This window comes from Scylla paramamosain, chromosome 1 (assembly GCF_035594125.1).
Source record: "Scylla paramamosain isolate STU-SP2022 chromosome 1, ASM3559412v1, whole genome shotgun sequence".
NCBI lineage: Eukaryota > Metazoa > Arthropoda > Malacostraca > Decapoda > Portunidae > Scylla > Scylla paramamosain.
Genome location: NC_087151.1, coordinates 5,665,001 through 5,687,500, shown reverse-complemented (window position 1 = coordinate 5,687,500; position 22,500 = coordinate 5,665,001). Strand labels below are relative to the sequence as shown.

Here is a 22,500-nt window from a genome sequence, read left to right as displayed (position 1 = left end):
TTCAGCTCCCATCTTCTGTTGATGAATCTGAACCACATATTTTAAAAAGAAAATGAGAATGATTTAGGAGTTATATTTAGCTGTAATCTCCATCAGAGAAAACAAAACATAGAGATCAGAAAGAAGGCAAATTATGTAATAGGATTAATCTTTTGAAGTGTTGGAAGTACTGTAGTAGAAGCCCTGGAGTGATATTAAAGTTACATTAGCCACTAGTCAGACCTCATTGAGATTATGCATAGCAATTTTGGCCCCATATTAAAGGAAGGATATAGTTGTATTACATTCAGTACAAAGAGAATGACTAGAAAGATATAAGGGATGAAAAGTATTTCTTATGAAAGGAGATTGAAGATTTTAGAGTTACATTCCTTTGTGAGACATAGGTTAAGAGAGAATCTGATTGAGGTCTTTAAGTGATAGGAAATATAACAAGGGTGACATTTGCAGGATAGGACAAGAAATAAGCTTGATAAAGTCAGATTAAAAAAAAAAAGAAATAGGAACTAAGTTCTCATTAAAGTGGTAAATGAATGAAATATATTCCATAATCAGGTTGTTAGTTTAAGTCACTAGGAAGCTTTAAATGAAGTTCAGATATATAGATGAGGATGATAGGTGGTGTTTCATACAGTGACTGCCACTTGTTGGCTTAACAGCTTCTTGAAGTTTCCTGTGTTGTCTCATATACTTCTGTTCTTAATCTTTCTTGCTCTATCTACATCCTGCTCTCTCTGATCAGCATTTTCCATCTGTACTGAAGAAACCTTGGAAATTCACACTATTGCCCTTTCCCATGTAGACTGTGATAATGATAGCCTCTGTATGATCTCATGGTACTCTTCCCTCTCTTCACACACACACACACACACACACACACACACACACACACACACACACACACACACACACACACACACACACACACACACACACACACACACACACACACACACACACACACACACACACACACACACACACACACACACATTTTTGGTATTTCTCTCTCTCTCTCTCTCTCTCTCTCTCTCTCTCTCTCTCTCTCTCTCTCTCTCTCTCTCTCTCTCTCTCTCTCTCTCTCTCTCTCTCTCTCTCTCTCTCTCTCTCTCTCTCTCTCTAAAATTAAATAAAAAATTTTTTTTTTCAATAATCAGGTATATAAATATATATACATATATATACATATATATAATATATATACATTATTTATATATTATATGTTTTTTTATGAAAACTACTTGGTAGGTGTAATGCATTTATTTACTTTTAATGAATTAAATTAATTTATTTATATTATTATCTTCATGTATTTAGTTATAAAATACATATCTAGGCTAGTTGATATTTATTTAATTTCCATACAAACTTTATGAATTATTACAAAAAGTACTTATGTCTTTGTGGTTTAAGTTTCATTACTTAAAAATCCTACAGCCAACTCAAATTTTTATTATTTTTTTCATTTATGTAGGAGGGACACTGGCCAAGGGCAACAAAAATCCAATAAAAAAATGCCCACTGAAATGCCAGTCCCATAAAAGGGTCAAAGGAGTAGTCAAATATAGATGGATAAGTGTCTTGAAACCTTCCTCTTGAAGGAATTCAAGTCATAGGAAGGTGGAAATACAGGAACAGGCAGGGAGTTCCAGAGTTTACCAGAGAAAGGGATGAATGATTGAGAATACTGGTTAACTGTTGCGTTAGAGAGGTGGACAAAATCGGGGTGAGAGAAAGAAGAAAGTCTTGTGCAGCGAGGCCACAGGAGGAGGGGAGACATGCAGTTAGCAAGATCAGAAGAGCAGTTAGCATGAAAATAGCGGTAGAAGACAGCTAGAGATGCAACATTGTGCTGATGAGAGAGAGGCTGAAGACAGTCAGTTAGAAGAGAGGAGTTGATGTGACGAAAAGCTTTTGATTCCACCCTGTCTAGAAGAGCAGTATGAGTGGAATCCCCCCAGACATGTGAAGCATACTCCATACATGGACAGATAAGGCCCTTGTACAGAGTTAGCAGCTGGGGGGGGATGAGAAAAACTGGCGGAGACGTTTCAGAACGCCTAACTTCATAGAAGCTGTTTTAGTTAGAGATGAGATGTGAAGTTTCCAGTTCAGATTATAAGTAAAGGACAGACGGAGGATGTTCAGTGTAGAAGAGTGAGTGAGTGTCATTGAAGAAGAGGGGATAGTTGTCTGGAAGGTTGTGTTGAGTTGATAGATGGAGGAATTGAGTTTTTGAGGTATTGAACTATACTAAGTTTGCTCTGCCCCAATCAGAAATTTTAGAAAGATCAGAAGTCATGCGTTCTATGGCTTTAAGAATCTTCCTGTTGAGGATAGATTAAAAAACTTTAGATGGGCAGGAAATTAAAGCAATAGGATGGTAGTTTGAGGGATTAGAACGGTCACCCTTTTTAGGAACAGGCTGATTGTAGGCAAACTTCCTGCAAGAAGGAAAGGTAGATGTTGACAGACAGAGCTGAAAGAGTTTGACTAGGCAAGGTGCAAGCACGGAGGCACAGTTTTGGAGAACAATAGGAGCGACCCCATCAGTTCCATAAGCCTTCCGAGGGTTTAGGCCAGCGAGGGCATGGAAAACATCATTGCGAAGAATTTTAATTGGTAGCATGAAGTAGTCAGAGGGTGGAGGAGAGGGAGGAACAAGCCCAGAATCGTCCAAGGTAGAGTTTTCAACAAAGGTTTGAGTGAAGAGTTGAGCTTTAGAAATAGATGTGGTAGCAGTGGTGCCATCTGGTTGAAATAAAGGAGGGAAAGAAGAAGAAGCAAAGTTATTGGGGATATTTTTGGCTAGATGCCAGAAGTCTCGAGTGGAGTTAGATCTTGAAAGGTTTTGACACTTTCTGTTAATGAAGCTGCTTTTGGCTAGTTGGAGAATAGACTTGGCATGGTTCTGGGCAGAAATATAAAGTGCATGAGATTCTGGTGATGGAAGGCTTAAGTACCTTTTGTGGGCCACCTCTCTATCATGTATAGCATGAGAACAAGCTGTGTTAAACCAAGGTTTGGAAGGTTTAGGTTGAGAAAAAGAGTGAGGAATGTACACCTCCATGCCAGACACTATCACCTCTGTTATGTGCTCAGCACACAAAGACAGGTCTCTGACACAGAAGCAGTAGTCATTCCAAGGAAAATCAGCAAAATACCTCCTCAGGTCCCCGCAACTAGCAGAGGCAAAACGCCAGAGGCATCTTCGCTTAGGGGGATTCTGAGGAGGGATTGGAGAGATAAGACAAGGTACAGATGTGAGATTGTGATCGGAGTAGCCCAACGGAGAAGAAAGGGTGACAGCATAAGCAGAAGGATTAGAGGTCAGGAAAAGGTCAAGAATGTTGGGCATATCTCCAAGATGGTCAGGAATACGAGTAGGGTGTTGCACCAATTGCTCTAGGTCATGGAGAATATCAAAGTAGAAAGTTAGTTCACCAGGATGGTCAGTGAAGGGAGAGGAAAGCCAAAGCTGGTGGTGAACATTGAAGTCTCCAAGAATGGAGATCTCTGCAAAAGGGAAGAGGGTCAGAATGTGCTCCACTTTGGAAGTTAAGTAGTCAAAGAATTTCTTATAGTCAGAGGAGTTAGGTGAGAGGTATACAGCATGTCCTTATAGAAATTGCATTATGCTTCATTTCCTACTTTGTGGGCAAATGATTACTTACATGCTTGTAATACGTGATCTTGGATATTTTACCATTAAATGTTTGGTGGCTGTTATTTATTCTTGTTTGTATTCTTCTAAGATATAATGAGCTGATTTCAAGGACTTTTCTTGATGAATGAAAAACATAAGATCCACACTACTTATACTTTCAGTCAGTTGGTGAGTAGTATAGCTGTGATCAGAAGTTGAGTAACCTCCTGCACTCACTTTTATTGGGCTTATTTTCCCTCAACCATAAATCCCCTGATCTGTTGACAGTCTCCTTGCAAAAGTGACAGTTGGTGGTTTCTTCATAGATCAGAGGATTTTATATAGAGTAGAGGATGTGAAATTGAGGGAAAAATCTAATCACAGTGGAGAAGTGTTTTACAGTATTGTTCTAGTGACCATGACTGTCTAAACATTTACCACCAAACTGAGTAGCTATTTACATTGGTTTTGATTTAACATCCCATAATTTTCATAATTATTTCTTTACCCTTATTCTGTTTCAATAATAAGCCTTTCTCTTTACTTATAACCTGGTTAATTCTTCATCTGATTTTCATATCTTTGTTTTTTCTGGATTACAGTTATTTCCCTCTATTTGTAATTTAAGTTTGAAGATGATTGCATTTCTCAAAATGTAGCTCCATAAGTTCAATACATCTGCTTTATTATATCATATATACGTATATGTTTATCATTCATTTATGTGTTATATTTTTCCAGGTACTTGATGATAAAGATGATGGTTTAAGGCTCTGGTGGTGTTGCTGGAGGAGGGTTGTGGTGAAGCATGGGCTTGTGTTTGTGTGGTGCTTGGTGCTATTGACCAAGGACATGCCGAGCATCCATGAGACTATTGAGTCTGACGAGAGCTTCTCATCTCTCTCTGATGATGAGCAGGAAGAGAACCGAAACCATGACCAACAGCCAAGCCACAGCACTGCCTCTAAGACAACACCAGTGAAGAAGTCCAGAAGCCACCAGTCACAGGAACAGGACAAGGAAGGACACCGTAAAGGGGCATCACGAGGCTCCCCGAAGGACCACCAGCAGACGCGGGAGCCTCGAGCCTTAGTTGAATATTCTGACGTCAGTTCGGAGGCATTCTCTGAACCAGAAGCTGGCGAAATCACTGACAGTCCAAGCCACAGTCCTGTTGTTAGCCCGCGTGGTAATCGGCAGTTACTCCGGTCACCCTCCCGGTCCTCTCGGCTAAGTCCTCGACCAAGTCCTCCTACTTACAGTGCGAACATTAGCCGCAGCCCCTCCTTTGTGTCTCGCTCACCTCTCCCGAGGTCCAGGGAGCTACGCAGTGACGGAGAAGTTGAGTCCTCTCCCACTCCTTCGCACCATACTCTTCACACCTCCCGTCCTCTAGTACCTTACCCAGTTGTCATGTCCCCGGATCGCCATTCCTTAGAAACAAGAGGAGATTACTATCGCACGAGGGACCCCTATCACCATTCTCGAACACCCTCTGAATCAGAGAGGGACCATTCCAGAGCCCGGAAAAAGGAACACAAGAAAGATAAGAAGAGAAAAGCGAAAAAACACAACAGATCTGAAAGATCACATAGTCCTGTTCTTAAAAAGAGAAAGAAGAAAAGCAAGCACAAATCCAGAAGTGGCAGTCCAGGGTATGATGATGACATAGTTGGGGAGGGTAGTATTGCAAGTTCAGATGATGATGTTACAGAAACAATGGTGATAAAGAGGAGCATCCCTAGTCATGAGGCTCGGTCAATGGGTGCATCATCAAGGGTGAGGAGCAGAGGGGAAAAACATAGTCCTCTCAGTTCAAATGATGATGAAGGGTTAGTGAGCCCCCACCCAGTTGAGGTGAACCACGTGCGGGGCCCATCTCACTCTTCACATCATCGCTCACGAGAACGCACACCCAGTCGTAGGTCCATGCCACGGTCTCCCCACACACCTGTTTCTCCCCGTCACCACAGCATGCGACACCTCACCCCACCCCAGGCTCAGCCATCATCTGTCAGCAAAAACTATGACCGGTCAAGTAGGGTGCATCATATCAGCCCACGCAGGTCAACTACATCACCCATACCGAACCAAAGGCGGGGAAACATGACTCCCCCGCCTAGAAGCCCTCCCCGTCGACCTACCTCCCATCGTGCCCGATCTCCTCCGCCTGTTGTGGTGTACAACAAGAAGCGATCGCCTTCTCGAAGTCCTGTGTCGTACATTGAAATCAGAGGCAGTCCAGATACTCCACCTCACAGCAGTAGTAGTAGTAGGTATTATGCCTCTGCTTCCACCTCCAGGAGGGAGGAAAAGAAGAAAAAGAAGAAAGGACGGGATAGAGATTACCACTCTCATGGACGTCGAAGTCGGAGCAGAAGTCACAGTCCCACCAGGAGCCCCAGTCGAAGTAGGGCTCAGTCTCCGAGGTCAGTGGCTGCTACTATTGAAGTTTTTTCTTTGATTGAAGTTGATGTTTGAGTGTGTTTACTGTAGTGTAGTTTTTTTTGCTAGTACTAGCTTAACTCTTATTATTATGTGCTCTTCTGCAATTTTGTCCAGCTTTTGAAATCATAAATGTTGTTTTCTTGTAGAACCTCTTCCTCCATTCCAGCTAGCAGGACTTCATGAAAGCTGCAATTTCTTAACCTTGGTTTTGTTATCAGTGATTTTTTTCTTATTCATGACTTCACATTCTTCTACCATTCCATATCATATAAGTTTTTGTGGCCACATGTGAGTTATTGCTCTTTTGAGTAATGTTGAAAACATAAATCTGTCTCATATTTTGTGATTTGGCATGTATCCTGGAATGTACTGAATAGGTTTTCTATGTAGGGTGATGAAAATGCAGAAGCATGTTCTAACTTTGGCCATATAGGTAACATTAACATCCATAGAATTCCTTTAGCCATTTGACTGAAAAACACTTTCATATTTAACAGCAGTGTGTTCTCATGGTAATTGTATTACTGTACTACTTTGTATGTAGTGTGTTTTCAGGTTAGAACAAAAATACTTGAAACACCTCTATTAATTGATTTTAGGAACAGAATTGATGCCATTTATCAGTGCAGCAATAGAATGGCCTGAAACTCAAGAGAGGTAAAAGCTCAGATAGATTAATAGAAAATGTTTGAGGCAACCTGGGAAATTAAAGATTTACACCAGATTTTATCAAAGCGATTCAAATGTTTTTGAAGGCAGTAACAAAGGTTTCACCCCAACTCATAAGAGAATGACTAACTAAGTTTGCTCATTAATGTTATTTACATTATGATACTCTTGTAATTCATCCAGCTGTACCATCTGGTCCTCATGTCTTTTTATCATCATCTTCAGCAATCCACATTCACCAATATTGACATATAGCTCTTCCTTTTAAAATTGTGTCTTCTGAAAATACAAGGGAGGGTTTTTACATTGTCTTGCAGAAATGTGTTACATCTTTGTCTTTCTTTGGGCAGTGTACTTTGCCATATGGGAATGCTACAAAATTAATAGAATATTTACTATGAATCACTTTTGGGTACATGTTCAGTGTATCACATTTGTTTATACGTAGTGGTATTGCATGCTTCAGTGCAAAGGGGTTGGGAGATGAAAGAAAGAAGAATCATTTATGAAAGTTGCCTTGAGAGGTAGAGTGGGTGTTTATATCTGAGTCATATCCATCAAAGTACAAAAAAAAAAAATAAATAAATAAATAAATAAATAAATAAATAAATAAATAAAAATAAAATAAAATAGATAAATAAAATAAATAAATAAAATAAAATAATATGATATAGAATTTTGAAAGGTGTTTTTGCAGTTCTGATATGTGACAGTGCATGGAATTGCCTGTGGGTGTTTGGTTACTGCTTATGGAGGTAAAAAGACTAAGATGGAGTTTGGTTCCAGCAACACTTGGCACATATAGATATGCATGGATCACTTGAAGGATGCTCTGTTGCTTGTTTTTAACTTTCCTACTTGGATGTGGAGCTGCTTTACCTCATGCTCATAATGTAATGGATTACTTGTACAAATCATTGGAGGGATCCATTGTTGACAACCATTTCATATCCTAAAAAAAAAAAAAAAAATGTTGAGTTTGTGGTAATTGTTTGGCAGCACAACTAACTGTTCTTAGAGTTCAGTAGAGTAGATGATGGCACTAACTCATTTACCTACTACTAACATGGTTTTGGGTATTAATATGTGCTAGAGTAAAAACGTCTTTACCAGGTGCCCAAGTTGTTTGTACTTGAGCACTCTTGCAAGTTGTAACATGCTAAATAACAATTAAGAAAAGCTTTGTTACTGTGATGTTATAGTTGTTGAAATATGTAGAATATAATTTGGAGCAAAATGTATTACAATGTTTACTTTTATCATAAATATTTAGCATGATCTTATATACTCCAAGCCAAAAAGATGTGCTTTATGCATGGTAATTTGCTGGAATGACCTGATAGACATTTGTATGTTGCATATTGCTGGGGTGGTTAGCACAGACAGGCAGTCAGAGATGAGTAGAGAAGGTTGAGAGAGGCCTTCTTTGGTCACCTTGTATGTGTATTCATGAGAGATAAAGATGTCAGTCCTGATTTTCTTAAAAAAAAAAAAAAAAAAAAAAAGTCCTGCTTTATAACTTTTATAAGTTTAGACTGAATTAGTAGATAAGCTAATGCTAACAGAAGCATTATCACAAATTTATTTGTAATTGCATTCATTTAAGCCAGTGTAAGTACTGTAGTTTGATTTTGCCATCATTAACACTAAACTAAAACTATCACATTCATCTCATCATCCTAATCTTAAAATTTTAAACAAGAATTACACATGCACTAGCTCAACTCAGTTGACACTATACTGTTCATACGTATTACAATTTTATTAATCATTGAACAGCAATCACTTTACTATTCATCAGGCATTGGACTGCAAATCCATCCAAACCTACAGCTCTCCTAGCCTTTATCTTATCCTCTTAACACCTCCTGTACTTTATCTTTTTATCCATTGTGATCAGTGACTCATTTGACTCCTTGACTGATCATAATTGTGATACAGCTATAATAAACTAGAGCAAAGCTGGTATAATTCCAAGTAAGTTCAAGGAGTGTTTCCTTGAAAAGAAACTGTGTTGAATCAGTTTCAAAAGTATCCTTTTTATTTTTCACATGGAAAGAAAAATTACCAGGACAAAAAATGCTCCTTATCTGAAAAAGATGAGTTGTTTCAAAATGGTAGAACTAATCAAGTCTTATTCAGCTATAGAAAGTGGTGAGATCGTGGAAAGTAGAAAATTGAATATGGCAGGGTATTTCAGAGTTCAACAGTGAAAGGGATGAAAATAAAGATAACACTTGTAACACTTGTATTGGTTTAGGGGACAAAATAATATATTGATATTATAACTATAATGCTGAAGTAAGTGACTGACTTCAACAGACACAGGACTTAAGTTATAATGTTTTATCTGGATTTCTTGTGCATGTTTCTTCAAACTGGTAGTTGTGCACTATTTGTTGTAGCATATACTGATTAAGCATATTATACAGTACCTGGCTCACAATACTTTTCAGAGGGAAAAAACGTAGAAGTGGAAGTCGTACTCCTGTGCGGCGGCGACCAAGACGGTCACCCACCACTCCTCCTCGCCCCCGACCAGCTTCACCCCGTCGTACCACCCCAGCCACTGGGGCTCTGGCCCATGAAAACAACATGAGTTCTACAAGTTTGTTTGCAGAACTGCTTAAAACGAGGAAAAACAGGGATCGATTCATGGCCCTAAGGACCAAAGAACCTGACAAACCAGAAAAAGGGAAAGAAAATGTAGAACCAGAAGGGGGAGGTTCAGCTTCAGGACCAGACACCCCTGGGGCTTCTTCAGCACCAGTTGCTGCTGTCCCACCATCAGCAACTACTGCAACTTCTGCAATGGCTGTTGCAGCGGCTGCTGCTACTGCTGCTTCTGCTTCTGCTTCTGCTGCTGCCACTATCCCTAATGGGGCAGCACAGGTGGAAAATAATACAGTCATTGATCTTGAAGAAAATTCTGATCAGTCTTGCCCACCAGAACAGCAATCAGTTAGTATCAAGTCAGAAACTCCAGATATAGGAAAAATTGACTTTAAGATTAAAGTTACAGTGCCAACAAGTTTGACAAAATTACCCATGCCTCCTGGAATAAATTTGGAAGACATTGACTCACCCACATCTCCAAGTACACCACCTGAAACAAAGCCCACCAGGAAGAGTATTATCACAGACCTACCAATGCCTCCAAGTAAGATATACTGTAGGATTGTGTTTGAAAAGTGTTGATGATTCATTTATAAATACAAATGCAATTTCACTTGTGCATTTAAGATTACTGTATACAATTTATCTTTTCAGTGATAGCAGGAACAGAGGATCTTTCTCCCGACGATGATACTCTGAGCGCTCCTCCTCTCTCCCGCTTAGGCCACCACAAATCAAGATCCTCTGCAGCTAGACCCAAAATACTAAATGCCAAACGTCACGACCGCACCCCTCTAGAAGACTGGAGTGAACGATGTGTGGAAGTATTTGACATTATTGCCCAGATTGGAGAAGGGACGTACGGGCAGGTGTATAAAGCTAGAGCTAAGGACAAGAAAAGTAAGCACCAAGTATTGACTTCTCAGTTTTTACAAATAAAGTATTATAGTTGTAAATCATGAGGAACATTGTATATAGTGTTTTTGTGATTTAAAAGAATATTTAAAGCTCTGCCTTTAAAATTAGTCCAAAATTATTTAGTTTACAAATTAGGTGTTATTATTAACTGAATTTTGTAGTAAAGCACACACACACACACTTCAAATCTTGAAATTAATGGATAAATACTTGATTTTATACTGGCAGTGCAGATTTTATTTTGAGTAGGAGTTTTAAATTTTCATAGCTGCAGACTTGTTTACTGAACAAGAGCTAGAAGTCAAGACTGATATTTGTATGTACTGCTCTCTTATTTTTCAGTGATAAACACCCAATTGTGTATAATTCTTTCAGTATGATGTGATTGATTTCTTGTACAAAGTATAAAAATTCTAATTTCAGAGTTAGAAATTTTTAAAGAATTAAGAAAGTGCCAGCCTTACTTGGGGTATGGTTGGATATACGTAATGGCTTTCAAGATTAGCTTTTCTCAATGGGTATTTGTTCTTACTGTACTAGAAGACCAACAACCTTGCTTTCTTGCATGTGTGCATATGTTTGCTATTCAATGGCAAAACAGAAGAAAAATCAATACATGGGGTATTCCATTGTACAATGTTGTGTGTACAGTTTTGTCATTGTTCTTTTCTTTTCTTTTTCAGATGATGAGATGGTAGCCTTGAAGAAAGTGAGACTAGAAAATGAAAAAGAAGGTTTTCCCATTACTGCTGTTCGAGAAATAAAAATCCTGAAGCAGCTTCACCATAAAAATATTGTCAATCTAAAAGAAATTGTTACAGACAAACAAGATGCTATTGATTTCAGACATGTATGTTTAATAAGATTATCTTTCATATTGAAAACAATATTAACACATGCATCAACTAAATGAAATGTTTAGTTTGCAGCTTTAATTTTTCTAGCTTGATTTTTCCACATTTTCAGGACAAGGGATCTTTCTACTTGGTGTTTGAGTACATGGATCATGACCTGATGGGCTTACTGGAGTCAGGGATGGTGGAGTTTTCAGAGCAGCACAATGCTTCCATCATGAGACAACTGCTTAATGGTCTTAATTATTGCCACAAGAAGAATTTTCTCCATAGAGACATCAAGTGTAGCAATATCCTTATGAACAACAAGTAAGCAATTCATTATGTTATCTTTCACTTACCACAGTATAATGATTGCTCATTTTTAGATTGCTCCTATTGATTATTTTGAGCTCTTTTCTTGAATAACAGTACAGAGTTCATGATTATACATTAAGTATTTAAAGTTTGGATTTTTTATCACTAATATGCTTAACCAAGCACATATCTCTATTAAAAGAAATTTCTTTTTACTAATCTAATAATTTGTTAGTTTCCAAAATCTAGGGTTCTACTGCCTTCATTGAATGTTGTTAATTTCAACATTTGAAATTCTGATCGCAAATCCACATCAACCCAGTTCTTGATTTTGTTGATTTTGAGGGATGTGAAAGATTTTAAAATACAGTACAATACATTCCTCTTTTCACTTACTGGTGACTATTTTGTGACTGTGCTGTCCCCTACTGATACATGGTAAATAGTTAGACTTGCAGGGTCAATAGACTAATACACAACTGTTAGTTTGACCTTAACAGCAGAGAAACTGCCTCATGATAATTTTGATTTTCATGGCCAGGAGACTAACTTAAAGCAGGTAGTATGATATGCACAGCTATGATGCTGATGCATGACAGTAAGTTTAGCTTGCATGGCCAAGAGATTGACACAGTAATTAGTGTGACTTGGACAGCCAAAAGACTGACACATGATAATTAGTTTGACTTCCACACCCACAAGACTGATCCACAACAATTACAAGTAATGTTACTTGCAGGGTTGTCTGTGGGAGATGAAAGTTAAAGAAGGAAATGTTGGTGCAAAGATAAAATGGAATCAAATGAGATGGAGTGTAGTAGCATATTTGTTTGTCGATGAAATGGAAATGGAGCTTTAAAGAGGGCGGTTTATTATTTCTGTAGGATATGTACAAGACACACTAAAGACAAATATTGGGAAAAATAAGGTGATGGTTTTTGAAAGAGTACATGTGTGAAAGAAGGAAAGAGGTGTAGAGACTAAGTGCTTGAACAAACAAAGAAATATTAGGACTCTCAGGATTGAGTGATTGACATTTGGCCATTAATTTGACTTGTAAAGACAAGGCATTAATGCATAGTAGTCAGTTTGACTAGTACAGCTAAGAGACTGATGGATGGCAGTTGGTTTGACACAGGACAGAAAAACTGACTTTTTTTTTCTCTCTCTCACATGCAAGAGATGACACAAGAAGACATATAGCAAAGAAAGTTTTGGCTCAGTGGGAAAAAATATGACTGACAATAGTGGGAGTTTAACATTAAGAATGCAGTTGACAATATAGTGAAAATATGAATTTATGTTAACCAGATGACAATAATATATATGATGTATGAAACTTTTCTTGTTTGAGACTAGAGAGTGAGAGGGCACTATTTTACAGTCATGGTTGGTCATCTCTTGAACCATGCTAATTTTCTCAGTAAGAAGTTGAGTTTAGATTTTGATATTTTTAATTCCTTGGAGGTTTTGGAGAACATACTCTTGTCAAAATTTCAGATTTTACTGAAATTTTAAATTTATTGAACAATTGGCACCATGCCTGAAACTGTATTCATATTTGCTTATGATAGGGTGGTGATGGGAAATTTAGATGTGATCAGTGTCTTCCATATGAAACTCTTGCTAGTGAAAGTTTATTGACATTTATGTCTAAAAAAACATAAGTAAAATTTTCTTTTGCATTGTTAACATTACTAAATGGATGATTTTGTGTTACCTGACAGATGCTTATTTCTAATCTAGAGATTGTTCATATCACTGTTTTATTTTCATCTTTTGATCTTATGTATTTATTTATTTATTTTGTTATTTATTTATTTATTTATTTATTTATTATTATTATTATTATTATTATTATTATTATTATTATTATTATTATTATTATTATTATTATTACTATTACTATTATTATTATTATTATTATTATTAATTAATTAATTAATTAATTAATTAATTAATTAATTAATTATTTTTTTTTTTATTTATTTATTTTTTTATATATCCAGAGGTCAGATAAAGTTGGGTGACTTTGGTCTGGCAAGATTGTTCAGCTCTAATAAGGAAAGGCCCTACACCAATAAGGTCATCACTCTGTGGTACCGTCCCCCGGAGTTGCTGTTGGGGGAAGAGCGCTATGGGCCAGCCATTGATGTGTGGTCTTGTGGTTGCATCCTTGGAGAACTTTTCCAAAAACGTCCACTGTTTCAAGTGAGTTTTCACAATTTCTGATCCATTTAAGTGATCATCAGTCACTTTAATGTATATTTTAAAATATTATGCTTCATATGTCAGTTTTGCAAAATACATAACATGTATTCTATTCTTTATATTCACAGGCAAGTACTGAGCCCATGCAACTAGATGTAATATCTAGAGTTTGTGGGACGCCTTCTCCAGCAGATTGGCCTGATATAGTGAAATTACCTGGATGGGGTACCATGAAGCCAAAAAAGACATACAGGAGGAGGATTATGGAAGACTTTAAAGATAAAATGCCTCAGCCTGCCCTAGAACTTTTGGATCAGATGTTGAAACTTGATCCTTCAAAACGTATCAGTGCTGAAAACGCTCTCAATGGAACATGGTTGAAGAATGTGGATCCAGATTTGTAAGTATATATATATATATATATATATATATATATATATATATATATATATATATATATATATATATATATATATATATATATATATATATATAACCTAATGTTGATGTCATTTGTTTTCAGGTTTTAGTTATTTGAGTTTTTAATTGTTTCACTTGTTACTGCAGAATGGAACCACCACCACTTCCAAAGTACCAGGATTGTCATGAACTCTGGAGCAAGAGAAGACGACGTCAACTCAAGGAGCAACAAGAAGCAGCAATTGGCAATGTTGCTGGACCCCAGGGTGTTCCTGGAAAAGCAGTTGGTCCTCTTATTGGCCAGCAGGGATTCACTGGACCCCACAAAGATCAACGACCCTTGTATCGGGGTGGAGCTGAGGAGAGTGGCCTTGATAACAGAAGACTTGAGAGCAACAGTGGAGATGGCTTTATAAGCAATAGCCTCCCTACCTCTCGCAGCAACTCCCCAAGACCACCCTTACACTATAGGGGTCAAGGATCACACACTCCACCAAGTGCAATAACAGGAGACAGTCTTACTCCACCCCATGTTGGCCATCGTTATAACACACCACCAGTAGCTCATGACGAGTCCCACCCTTTGTATCGCCAGCTTTATCACCTTGCCCATCTGATCAACACTAGACAGACTGTAGTATTTAGTCAGCTGGCTGCCCTAACAAGTGATCAGGTAAATATAATAATTAGAATTTTATAACGAGGTGGTAGTAATGGGATGTGGGATTTTTTCAGGTTGGTTGTTTAATGTGATTGAGATTTTTTTTTTTGTTAATGCTCAATGCAGCAGACATTTGTGGCCAGACCAAGCTTTCTTGTTATGTAATGTAGCACAGGAACATTAGCTGAGGAAGTATTACAAGACAGTTGTTAGAAAGCAGAGAGAATGTGTGGGTTAAATGACAAAAAAGAAATGTCTAAGAGTTGCAAAGATCTTATAGTTTTATGGAGATATTCCCTACCTTAAGGTAGTAATGGCAAACTTTTAGGGAGTGGGTGTCAGGAGACAGATTTTTAATACTGAAGTATGAGGTGTGTGTACAGAAGTGAGCAGGGATACTTATGGCCACCTATCCCATTGATTAAGTTGCAAGGAACAGGCTTTAAGACTTCATTGGAATTGAGGTGCTTTGACATGTTGAAAGGTTAGTGGCAAGTGATTGGGTGCAAAGAGTTAAGAGGTCTGAATGTATTTGGTAATATTGTTAGTGTGAGACCAGAGAAAATTTGGACACAGTTAATTCAGAAGATTTAGTCTTATGCAAGGAAGCTGCCAGAGGTTGTGGGTCCTGGTGAGCAGCTATTGGATGGACAAAGTTGAATCATTTTAAACACACAATGCAAATTCCATAAATATTTGCAAACACAGGACAATGCTTATTCCAATGTAAAACATGTACATAGTGGATATACATACAGTAGCATTTCTTTGTTGTGCATTCATGCAAACATACACACACATGTACTTTAATTCCAACATTAATGTGCAGCTGGATTTGGGCATGCGCCGGCTGCTGGAGCGGTTAAATGCTGCTGTGTTACTGGCTGCCACAGCTCGAGAGAGACGTGTGCGAGGAGACTCAGCCATGGTGGATGTGAGTGATGTGCCAGTGGAACCAAGTGAACCGGTTATTACCCCAGCTGGTAAGTAATAGTAAAACTAGATGTTGGTAAAGATGATTTTCATGTTTGTTACCTTTAAAACTTGTTCATTTACAGTACATTATGTGTGGATTTATGTGTAGGGAATGGAGTGGACTCTCTCTCAGGTATCACTTGTGAAGATACCACCTGATATTCAGATACATAGTATTAGTGGACTTGGATTTACTTCCAGGAACTAATCATATATAATTCTGCAGCTTTATATGGGAATGGTGAAGGCGACACTGGATTGCTGTCAGATGGTGTTCGAGAAGTTCTGTCACAAGTATTTGCCATGTTCAATCTGCCTGTGTCAGGATTGACTCCCGGGTCTGCTGCAGCAGTCAGGGGTCAGGGTGGCCCACATACTGACCACTCTCACCGCTACAACAACACTGGTCGTGTCACATGACCTCCATCGTCTGCAACTTAGTAGGTTCATATAAACTCTGAAAGAATATATTATTTAATAAAAATATGTTAATTGCATATTTTCTTTATATGAGAATCTTACAACTGAAACTTTCATGGCCTTTACCAATTTGTGTAAATAAGTGTACAGGGGTGAGCAGATTTTTATGATGTGTGGGGTACTCAGGTGTTGTGCAGTCAGCCTTGTTCCTTTATTACCCCATCCTCACCCAGGGGTATTGTACTAGTGCAAGAATTCCTTGCGTCTATAAGAATAGTGCACTATTTTTTCAGTAGCAGTAACTTATAAGATGCTGCTCATGGGCATTCAGGAAGTATGGTAGATAAAAACTGATCATTAATGATTGAAGTATGTATACTATCCTGGAATAGGAAGTTATATTTCTATATATATATATAGACATCAGGTAAGTGGATGAATGACAGCTTCTGTTTCTTCATTTATATAAAGAGGATGGTCGTACATTCCATGAAATCACATTTCACTAAGCTGAGGCCATGACCACATGACTGTAATGGTTGACAACTGAGCTTGTGTATAAAAACAAAGACCATACATATATGGACAAATTTTTTTTGTCCTTGAACAAATGGTCTGATATCTGTTCATCAGTTGTCAGGCTGTTGAAACTGTGATGTGTATTATATATGTAAATCTAAATTATGCATCTCTACTCTGCAGATCCTCAGTATTAGCTCGTGGGATGCTGAGCCCTGCAGGTTGTTACAACTGTGTAGAATTACAACTAAAATTAAATTTGTCTATAGTTCAAAGTGTACCATTGGTTTGTAATGGTAACTTTTATATCAATAAAACAAATGTATTAAAATACAATGTCTTGTATACCATATGGCCTTCAGTTCATGGTTTACTGTATATTGAAGTTAAAATATTTATATGTGATGTGCAGAAATGATTTAAAATAGTTGTTTTGTGCACACACATTACTTCTACATAGTCAGGAAAGAATATAATTTACATGATATTTCATTGTCATCATATTTGATCACTATCATTAGTAATATAGATAGACAAATTATGAAAAAAAAAATTTTTGGGAGCAATTTATAAGTGTCATGAGATGCTGGTAATTTTTAGTATAATGGCTCTAACCCATATAGCTTTTTGCTGACGTTATATATTTGTCAATACAATGGGTTGATGGTGATAAATCATGGAGATAAATCAACTTTAAGCTTAAGCTGACGACACTGTAGATAACCAAAGTACCGCACATCTGCAGTAACATTACCCATAACAACAATTTGGTTGTGGCTGGTATTTAGTCATGACTCATGCGATGGATTTACTTTACATGTGAAACCTTAAAGACGAGTAGACGACCACGTGACCCTCCCCCCCTCCCCTTTTCTCGTAGTGTGTGTGGGTGTGTGTGTGTGTGTGTGTGTGTATATATATATATATATATATATATATATATATATATATATATATATATATATATATATATATATATATATATATATATATATATATATACATACTGTATACACGTAGGGGCGGGGCCAGTGGCAGGAGCAAAAGCGCAATGGTGGTGCCGAGTCTCTGTTGGCTCTTGGCGCGTACTGCTGACCCTGACGGCTGACAGCTGACAGTCTGAGAGAGGCAGCGCGTTGTGCTGGTTGTACGTGTGTGGCGCGGGACTCCCTTCATTCTCGGCAACTTTAACATTCTGTCTTTGACTACCGATATATACGTACTGATCTTATTTTGATCAGCGATTTGCACTAAAGGAAGATAAATTGCAGTTCTTAGAGGAGAGGAAATGGTAAATGATTTAAAAGCAAGGTGCTTGCTGTCAACAATGAAGCGTTGAAGTGACATCCCGATGTATAAATTGACATCAGCGTGAACTAATTCCGCTTTACGGATCTCTCCAAGAAATTCTCTAGGACTTTATCCACAAAAATCATCAGCAAGGTGAGGGAGCGCGTGTACTTTGACTTTGTATTGCCCAATGATTAAGGAAATTAAGTATGAGTATGACAGCCACATTTCATGTACTTCTTCCTCTATTCCACCTGCCCATTCACACTATGCCATTAATAAAGCTAGTATTCTCAAATGCTTTGTTTTTTCATCAGAACTATTTAAAAGCCATAAATATGACTGGTCGTACTCGTAAGAACTTTTGTTCTATTAATGATATTAGATTCTTCGTTTAACTGTCATTAGAATCAAGACAATATCCTTGCAGACCTTAAATAGCTCACTATGAAGCATGATATAGAGCGACGGAATGCAAAGGGTCTGCAGCGAGATAGCTGGTTATTTTATTACTGTATCTTCGGCATACAAATTATTCATAACAAATTTCAAAGATGGATTTAGACCAAAGACTGAAGATATGACAACGATGTAAATAATGTTGCATATATTTAAACTATAGAAACTATTAAACCAACATTTTCTACGAAGATAGAGTTGATATCCCGGTATTGAAAGCTGGTAGTTAAAGAACAGAATAGAATAAACTGATCATCAGTGAACAACTACTGACATAGTTTGACTGATAAACATAACCATGCATATTTTCGCACATTTGTACAACCTTTTCGGATCAAGAGTATTTCTTTATACAGACTAGTATTCGTAGAAATTATACCTATTCATATTTGTGTACTAAAACTGACATATTGTATACTATCCCATTGCCCGTAAATAATAAATCATGCGGCGAACTTCTTGTTGCAATCAATATTTGAATAATTCAAGTCGGCTAAGTTGACAAAGTGACAGCGCTCAGAAAAGTACAAGTTCCCACGTGTCCTACGAAGTGATGTAAAATCCTGTTTACTAAAGCGCCTAACGGAAGGTAGGCCACGAGGCTACGTGCTGAGTTGCGTCATCAACCAGAAAGGAAATGATAGACGAAGGGTAGACTTTTAAGTAATATGATGAATGCTTGTAATGACAAAAAGAGTAGAAGAAATGTAGACCGTTGATGACAAGCAATGATAAAATTATCCTTAAGTCGCGAGGTAATAAGCACTCTGTGACGATGAATAAATTAAAATGAAAGCACATAACAAAAACTCAGGTTGTAGTAAAACAGTTTACAAGTAACAATTACCGAAATGGTTTTGCCAAGTCCTTCCCAATACCATTAACAGGACAAATCCGCAAGGAAAAAAAAAAAAAAAAAACACATTAAGTTGATGGTGCTTGTGATTGCGGCGGTAGTGGTTTGCTGGTATACTAAGGAGATTGTAAGGACGGCTGTGAAGGCTGCACTGTCATCAACATCGTGAGGCGCTCAATATGTAGAGGAATTAGGGTGTGACTCTTCAGATGACGATATTCACCCTCCTTTCTTCACAGGAGTACGTACTTGAACTGTTGTGATCATTTACACACAAAGGAAATGGACTATATTTTGAAACACTTCTGCGATCGAGAATGTTTTCCATAATTTTTCACTGTAATTAATCTGACAATGTATGAAGGAGAGAGAGAGAGAGAGAGAGAGAGAGAGAGAGAGAGAGAGAGAGAGAGAGAGAGAGAGAGAGAGAGAGAGAGAGAGAGAGAGAGAGAGAGAGAATTTCTATGATGAATGCTAGGTACAAATTATGGTGAAATTTGCTCGTTCATGTGTCATATTAGACGTCACGTAAGGTGTGGGGAAAGGGGATACCTTAATTCTCAGGTCCGCTCAGATGCCTTAGACCCAGTGTTCTGAAGCACTTAGGGCTTTCACCAGCACTATTGTCAAAGGCCTTCGGGTTCTCAAACTGTGTTCTTGCTGATGATGTGAAATCTCTCTCTTAAACTATTACTAAAATCACGAAAGCACTCTCGAAAACCCCTATAACTTCCACAATATAGAGCGTGTTAAAAGTAATTGAGTTAAGATGCCGACATGCATGAGAATCCAGTCCGTGGGTTGTTACTTGAGACTTGCAGCACCCCGACACTCCCGCGGGACCAGTGCAAGTGGGTTTCCTTTGGTGTGTCTGGAGAAGTAAAGTGGAAGGAAGTGTTCAGAGGCGTGGCGCTGCGGCAGCCTCATTCAGCGATATTCAACACCCTCCTGGGAGGCAGCGGCGCCTCTTAGGTCCCTCCCCAGTCTGCGTCTCCCCGCCCACCTATTGGCATTACATAGTTGGAATGTCTGCGGATCAAGAGAAGACGGGACAGTCGGCATGTCTGGTATAGGAGGTCCTTTAAATATTTCAAGATCCTATTTAATGGCAGTGGTTCATGGAGGCCACGCACACGCATTGCTTAGCGTTTTCTTCACACAGGTCTCGTTTTGTATCTTTGCTCTGTTATTCATCCTTCCTTCTCCTCCTTTTCATGATCGACAATTTCCTGTATGGTGTCCCCCACCCCTTCCGCTCACTAACTGTCTCCCGTCTCCCGAGGCGAGAGATGCAGGAATCAGGACAGGGATATAGTTTCTTCATTGATTCCATATTTCACGTTATTTCCTTCCTTCCAGTTCTTTCTTCCCAAATCTCGTGCCAACTTCCGTTTCTGATTTTTAGTTTGTGTCGCCGCCGAGGTTGCTTGTCGCCTCGCTGCTTGATGTCGCGTCTCGGCGGCTCCTTTTTTTTTTTTTTTTTTTTTTTTTTCATCATTGATTGTTATGAAGATCCATTTTAGCGATGTATCAGCTCATGGAATTCTCCGCGCTATCGGTGGTGGTCTAAAGCAAGACTGGCAGGCAGTGATGAATAGAAATTGGCTTAAATTAGATAAGACTTGATGACGTGCATTTCACCCGCAAATAGCGAGACGGAGTTGCCAGTTGAGAGACTTGCAGCGATAAGCATATATCTGAGAGGGATGAAATCGACCAGTCTCTGTGATTTGGAGGGGTGATCGTTAGCGTACACAGGAATACAGGAAAAAATTAAATTGTAGATCATAAGGTATTCTACAACCTTAGATCGCAACGACATTAATGTGGCCATGAGATATACAATGCAGACGACGATACACTTGAGAGTGGTGGGACGGTGTGGGACACTGCTGGGGAACAGGATACTTGATGAGGTGCAGCGGACAATGTGGCCTCACTTGGTGGCGCCAGGCTGCTTAGGGGTTTCCCACTTTAGAAAGATGCTGTGGTGGTCCACGTGTTTCCAAAGGTGCGCATCCTGGCGTGTGGTGTACCTTCATGGCCACACTCTTCCGGTGTACAGTCAACAGCACAGGATATTTTGTGTTCTTCGTGCTCAAAGCTAATGAACGTGGCTGAATTTATCTTAGTGGCGTGTGTTTTTGTAATGATCGGGAAATTTGGAAATTTTTATATTAAATAATGAAGTGTATCGAAATGATATAAAAAAAAAAAAAAAAAAAAAAAAAAAAAATATATATATATATATATATATATATATATATATATATATATATATATATATATATATATATATATATATATATATATATATTGTAATATGTATCTGTTTATGATTTATGAGAGATGAGGTAATTGAAATTTCACTATGGCTTGTCTCCGTTTCTGTGTGTGTGTGTGTGTGTGTGTGTGTGTTTCCTCAGAATGGGAATAGCCGAGACAAGGCGTCAAAAAAAAAAAAAAAAAAACCGGAGATAACTGAAGCTCCCTTTCCTCTCCACGCCTTGTCTCGTTGTAAGAAAAATATACAGCCCTACCCTTTTGCTCCAAATCGATTATTCAATGAAACTCAGAAAATACTGCGACATGTGCTGTGCGTCCCGTGTCTGGTCTGGCGATATACTTTGCCGCCCTGATTGCGCGTAGCACAGGAAGTAAAGACTGTACTGTGCTTCATCACCACCACCATGAACACACACACACACACACACACACACACACACACACACACACACACACACACACACACACACACACACACACACACACACACACACACACACACACACACTCCTTAATGTAATCATCCCTATCAACTATCAACAGACTGTCAGTTGCCTTTCACGTGAGGTGACGCACGAATGCATAAAGTGGGATGTCTGCGTTATGCAAGCGGCGGCCTAAGCCTATATGGCGACCTCTTGTGTGTGTGTGTGTGTGTGTGTGTGTGTGTATGTGATCCTCATGGTGTTACCTTCGCCATTCGTGACTGCGTTCCGGGTTGTCTTCTGTCTCTAGCACCATATGACCACGATGTTGTGGCGTATTCCTTTTTTTTTTTTTTAATCAGTCAATCAATTCTGTCTCCTAAGGATGTACTGCCACAGCTTTATTGGGTCTCACCGGGAGCTTGTTCTTCTATACGTTCCACATTTCACTGAGAAGTGCTGAATGCAATTTGGCTACGTAATGCCGGTGGAACTGTGATCATGTTCTTATACGCTTTGTTCTTTCCTTT

The 22,500-nt window shown here is 38.5% G+C and overlaps 2 protein-coding genes across 6 annotated transcripts in view; both read left to right on the top strand.

Moving 5' to 3' along the window:
* LOC135093498 (cyclin-dependent kinase 12-like) overlaps window positions 1-16,990 on the top strand; it is an 18,862-nt gene extending 1,872 nt beyond the window's left edge. For 3 of the 5 annotated variants that reach the window (XM_063992825.1, XM_063992995.1, XM_063993081.1), the window contains exons 2-11: window positions 4,388-6,075; window positions 9,220-9,923; window positions 10,034-10,279; window positions 10,981-11,147; window positions 11,264-11,460; window positions 13,458-13,659; window positions 13,788-14,059; window positions 14,227-14,752; window positions 15,570-15,723; window positions 15,942-16,990. In XM_063992825.1, the coding sequence (XP_063848895.1) occupies window positions 4,499-6,075; window positions 9,220-9,923; window positions 10,034-10,279; window positions 10,981-11,147; window positions 11,264-11,460; window positions 13,458-13,659; window positions 13,788-14,059; window positions 14,227-14,752; window positions 15,570-15,723; window positions 15,942-16,135 (4,239 nt within the window). In that variant the 5' untranslated portion in view covers window positions 4,388-4,498 and the 3' untranslated portion in view covers window positions 16,136-16,990. The remainder of the gene's footprint in view (window positions 1-4,387; window positions 6,076-9,219; window positions 9,924-10,033; window positions 10,280-10,980; window positions 11,148-11,263; window positions 11,461-13,457; window positions 13,660-13,787; window positions 14,060-14,226; window positions 14,753-15,569; window positions 15,724-15,941) is intronic. The other 2 variants (XM_063992912.1, XM_063993170.1) reach the window with 2 other exon arrangements.
* A 679-nt stretch (window positions 16,991-17,669) lies between these two features.
* LOC135094899 (guanine nucleotide-binding protein G(i) subunit alpha) overlaps window positions 17,670-22,500 on the top strand; it is a 37,276-nt gene continuing 32,445 nt past the window's right edge. The window contains exon 1 of the mRNA XM_063995511.1: window positions 17,670-18,097. The gene's annotated coding sequence lies outside the window, so the exon portion shown is untranslated. The remainder of the gene's footprint in view (window positions 18,098-22,500) is intronic.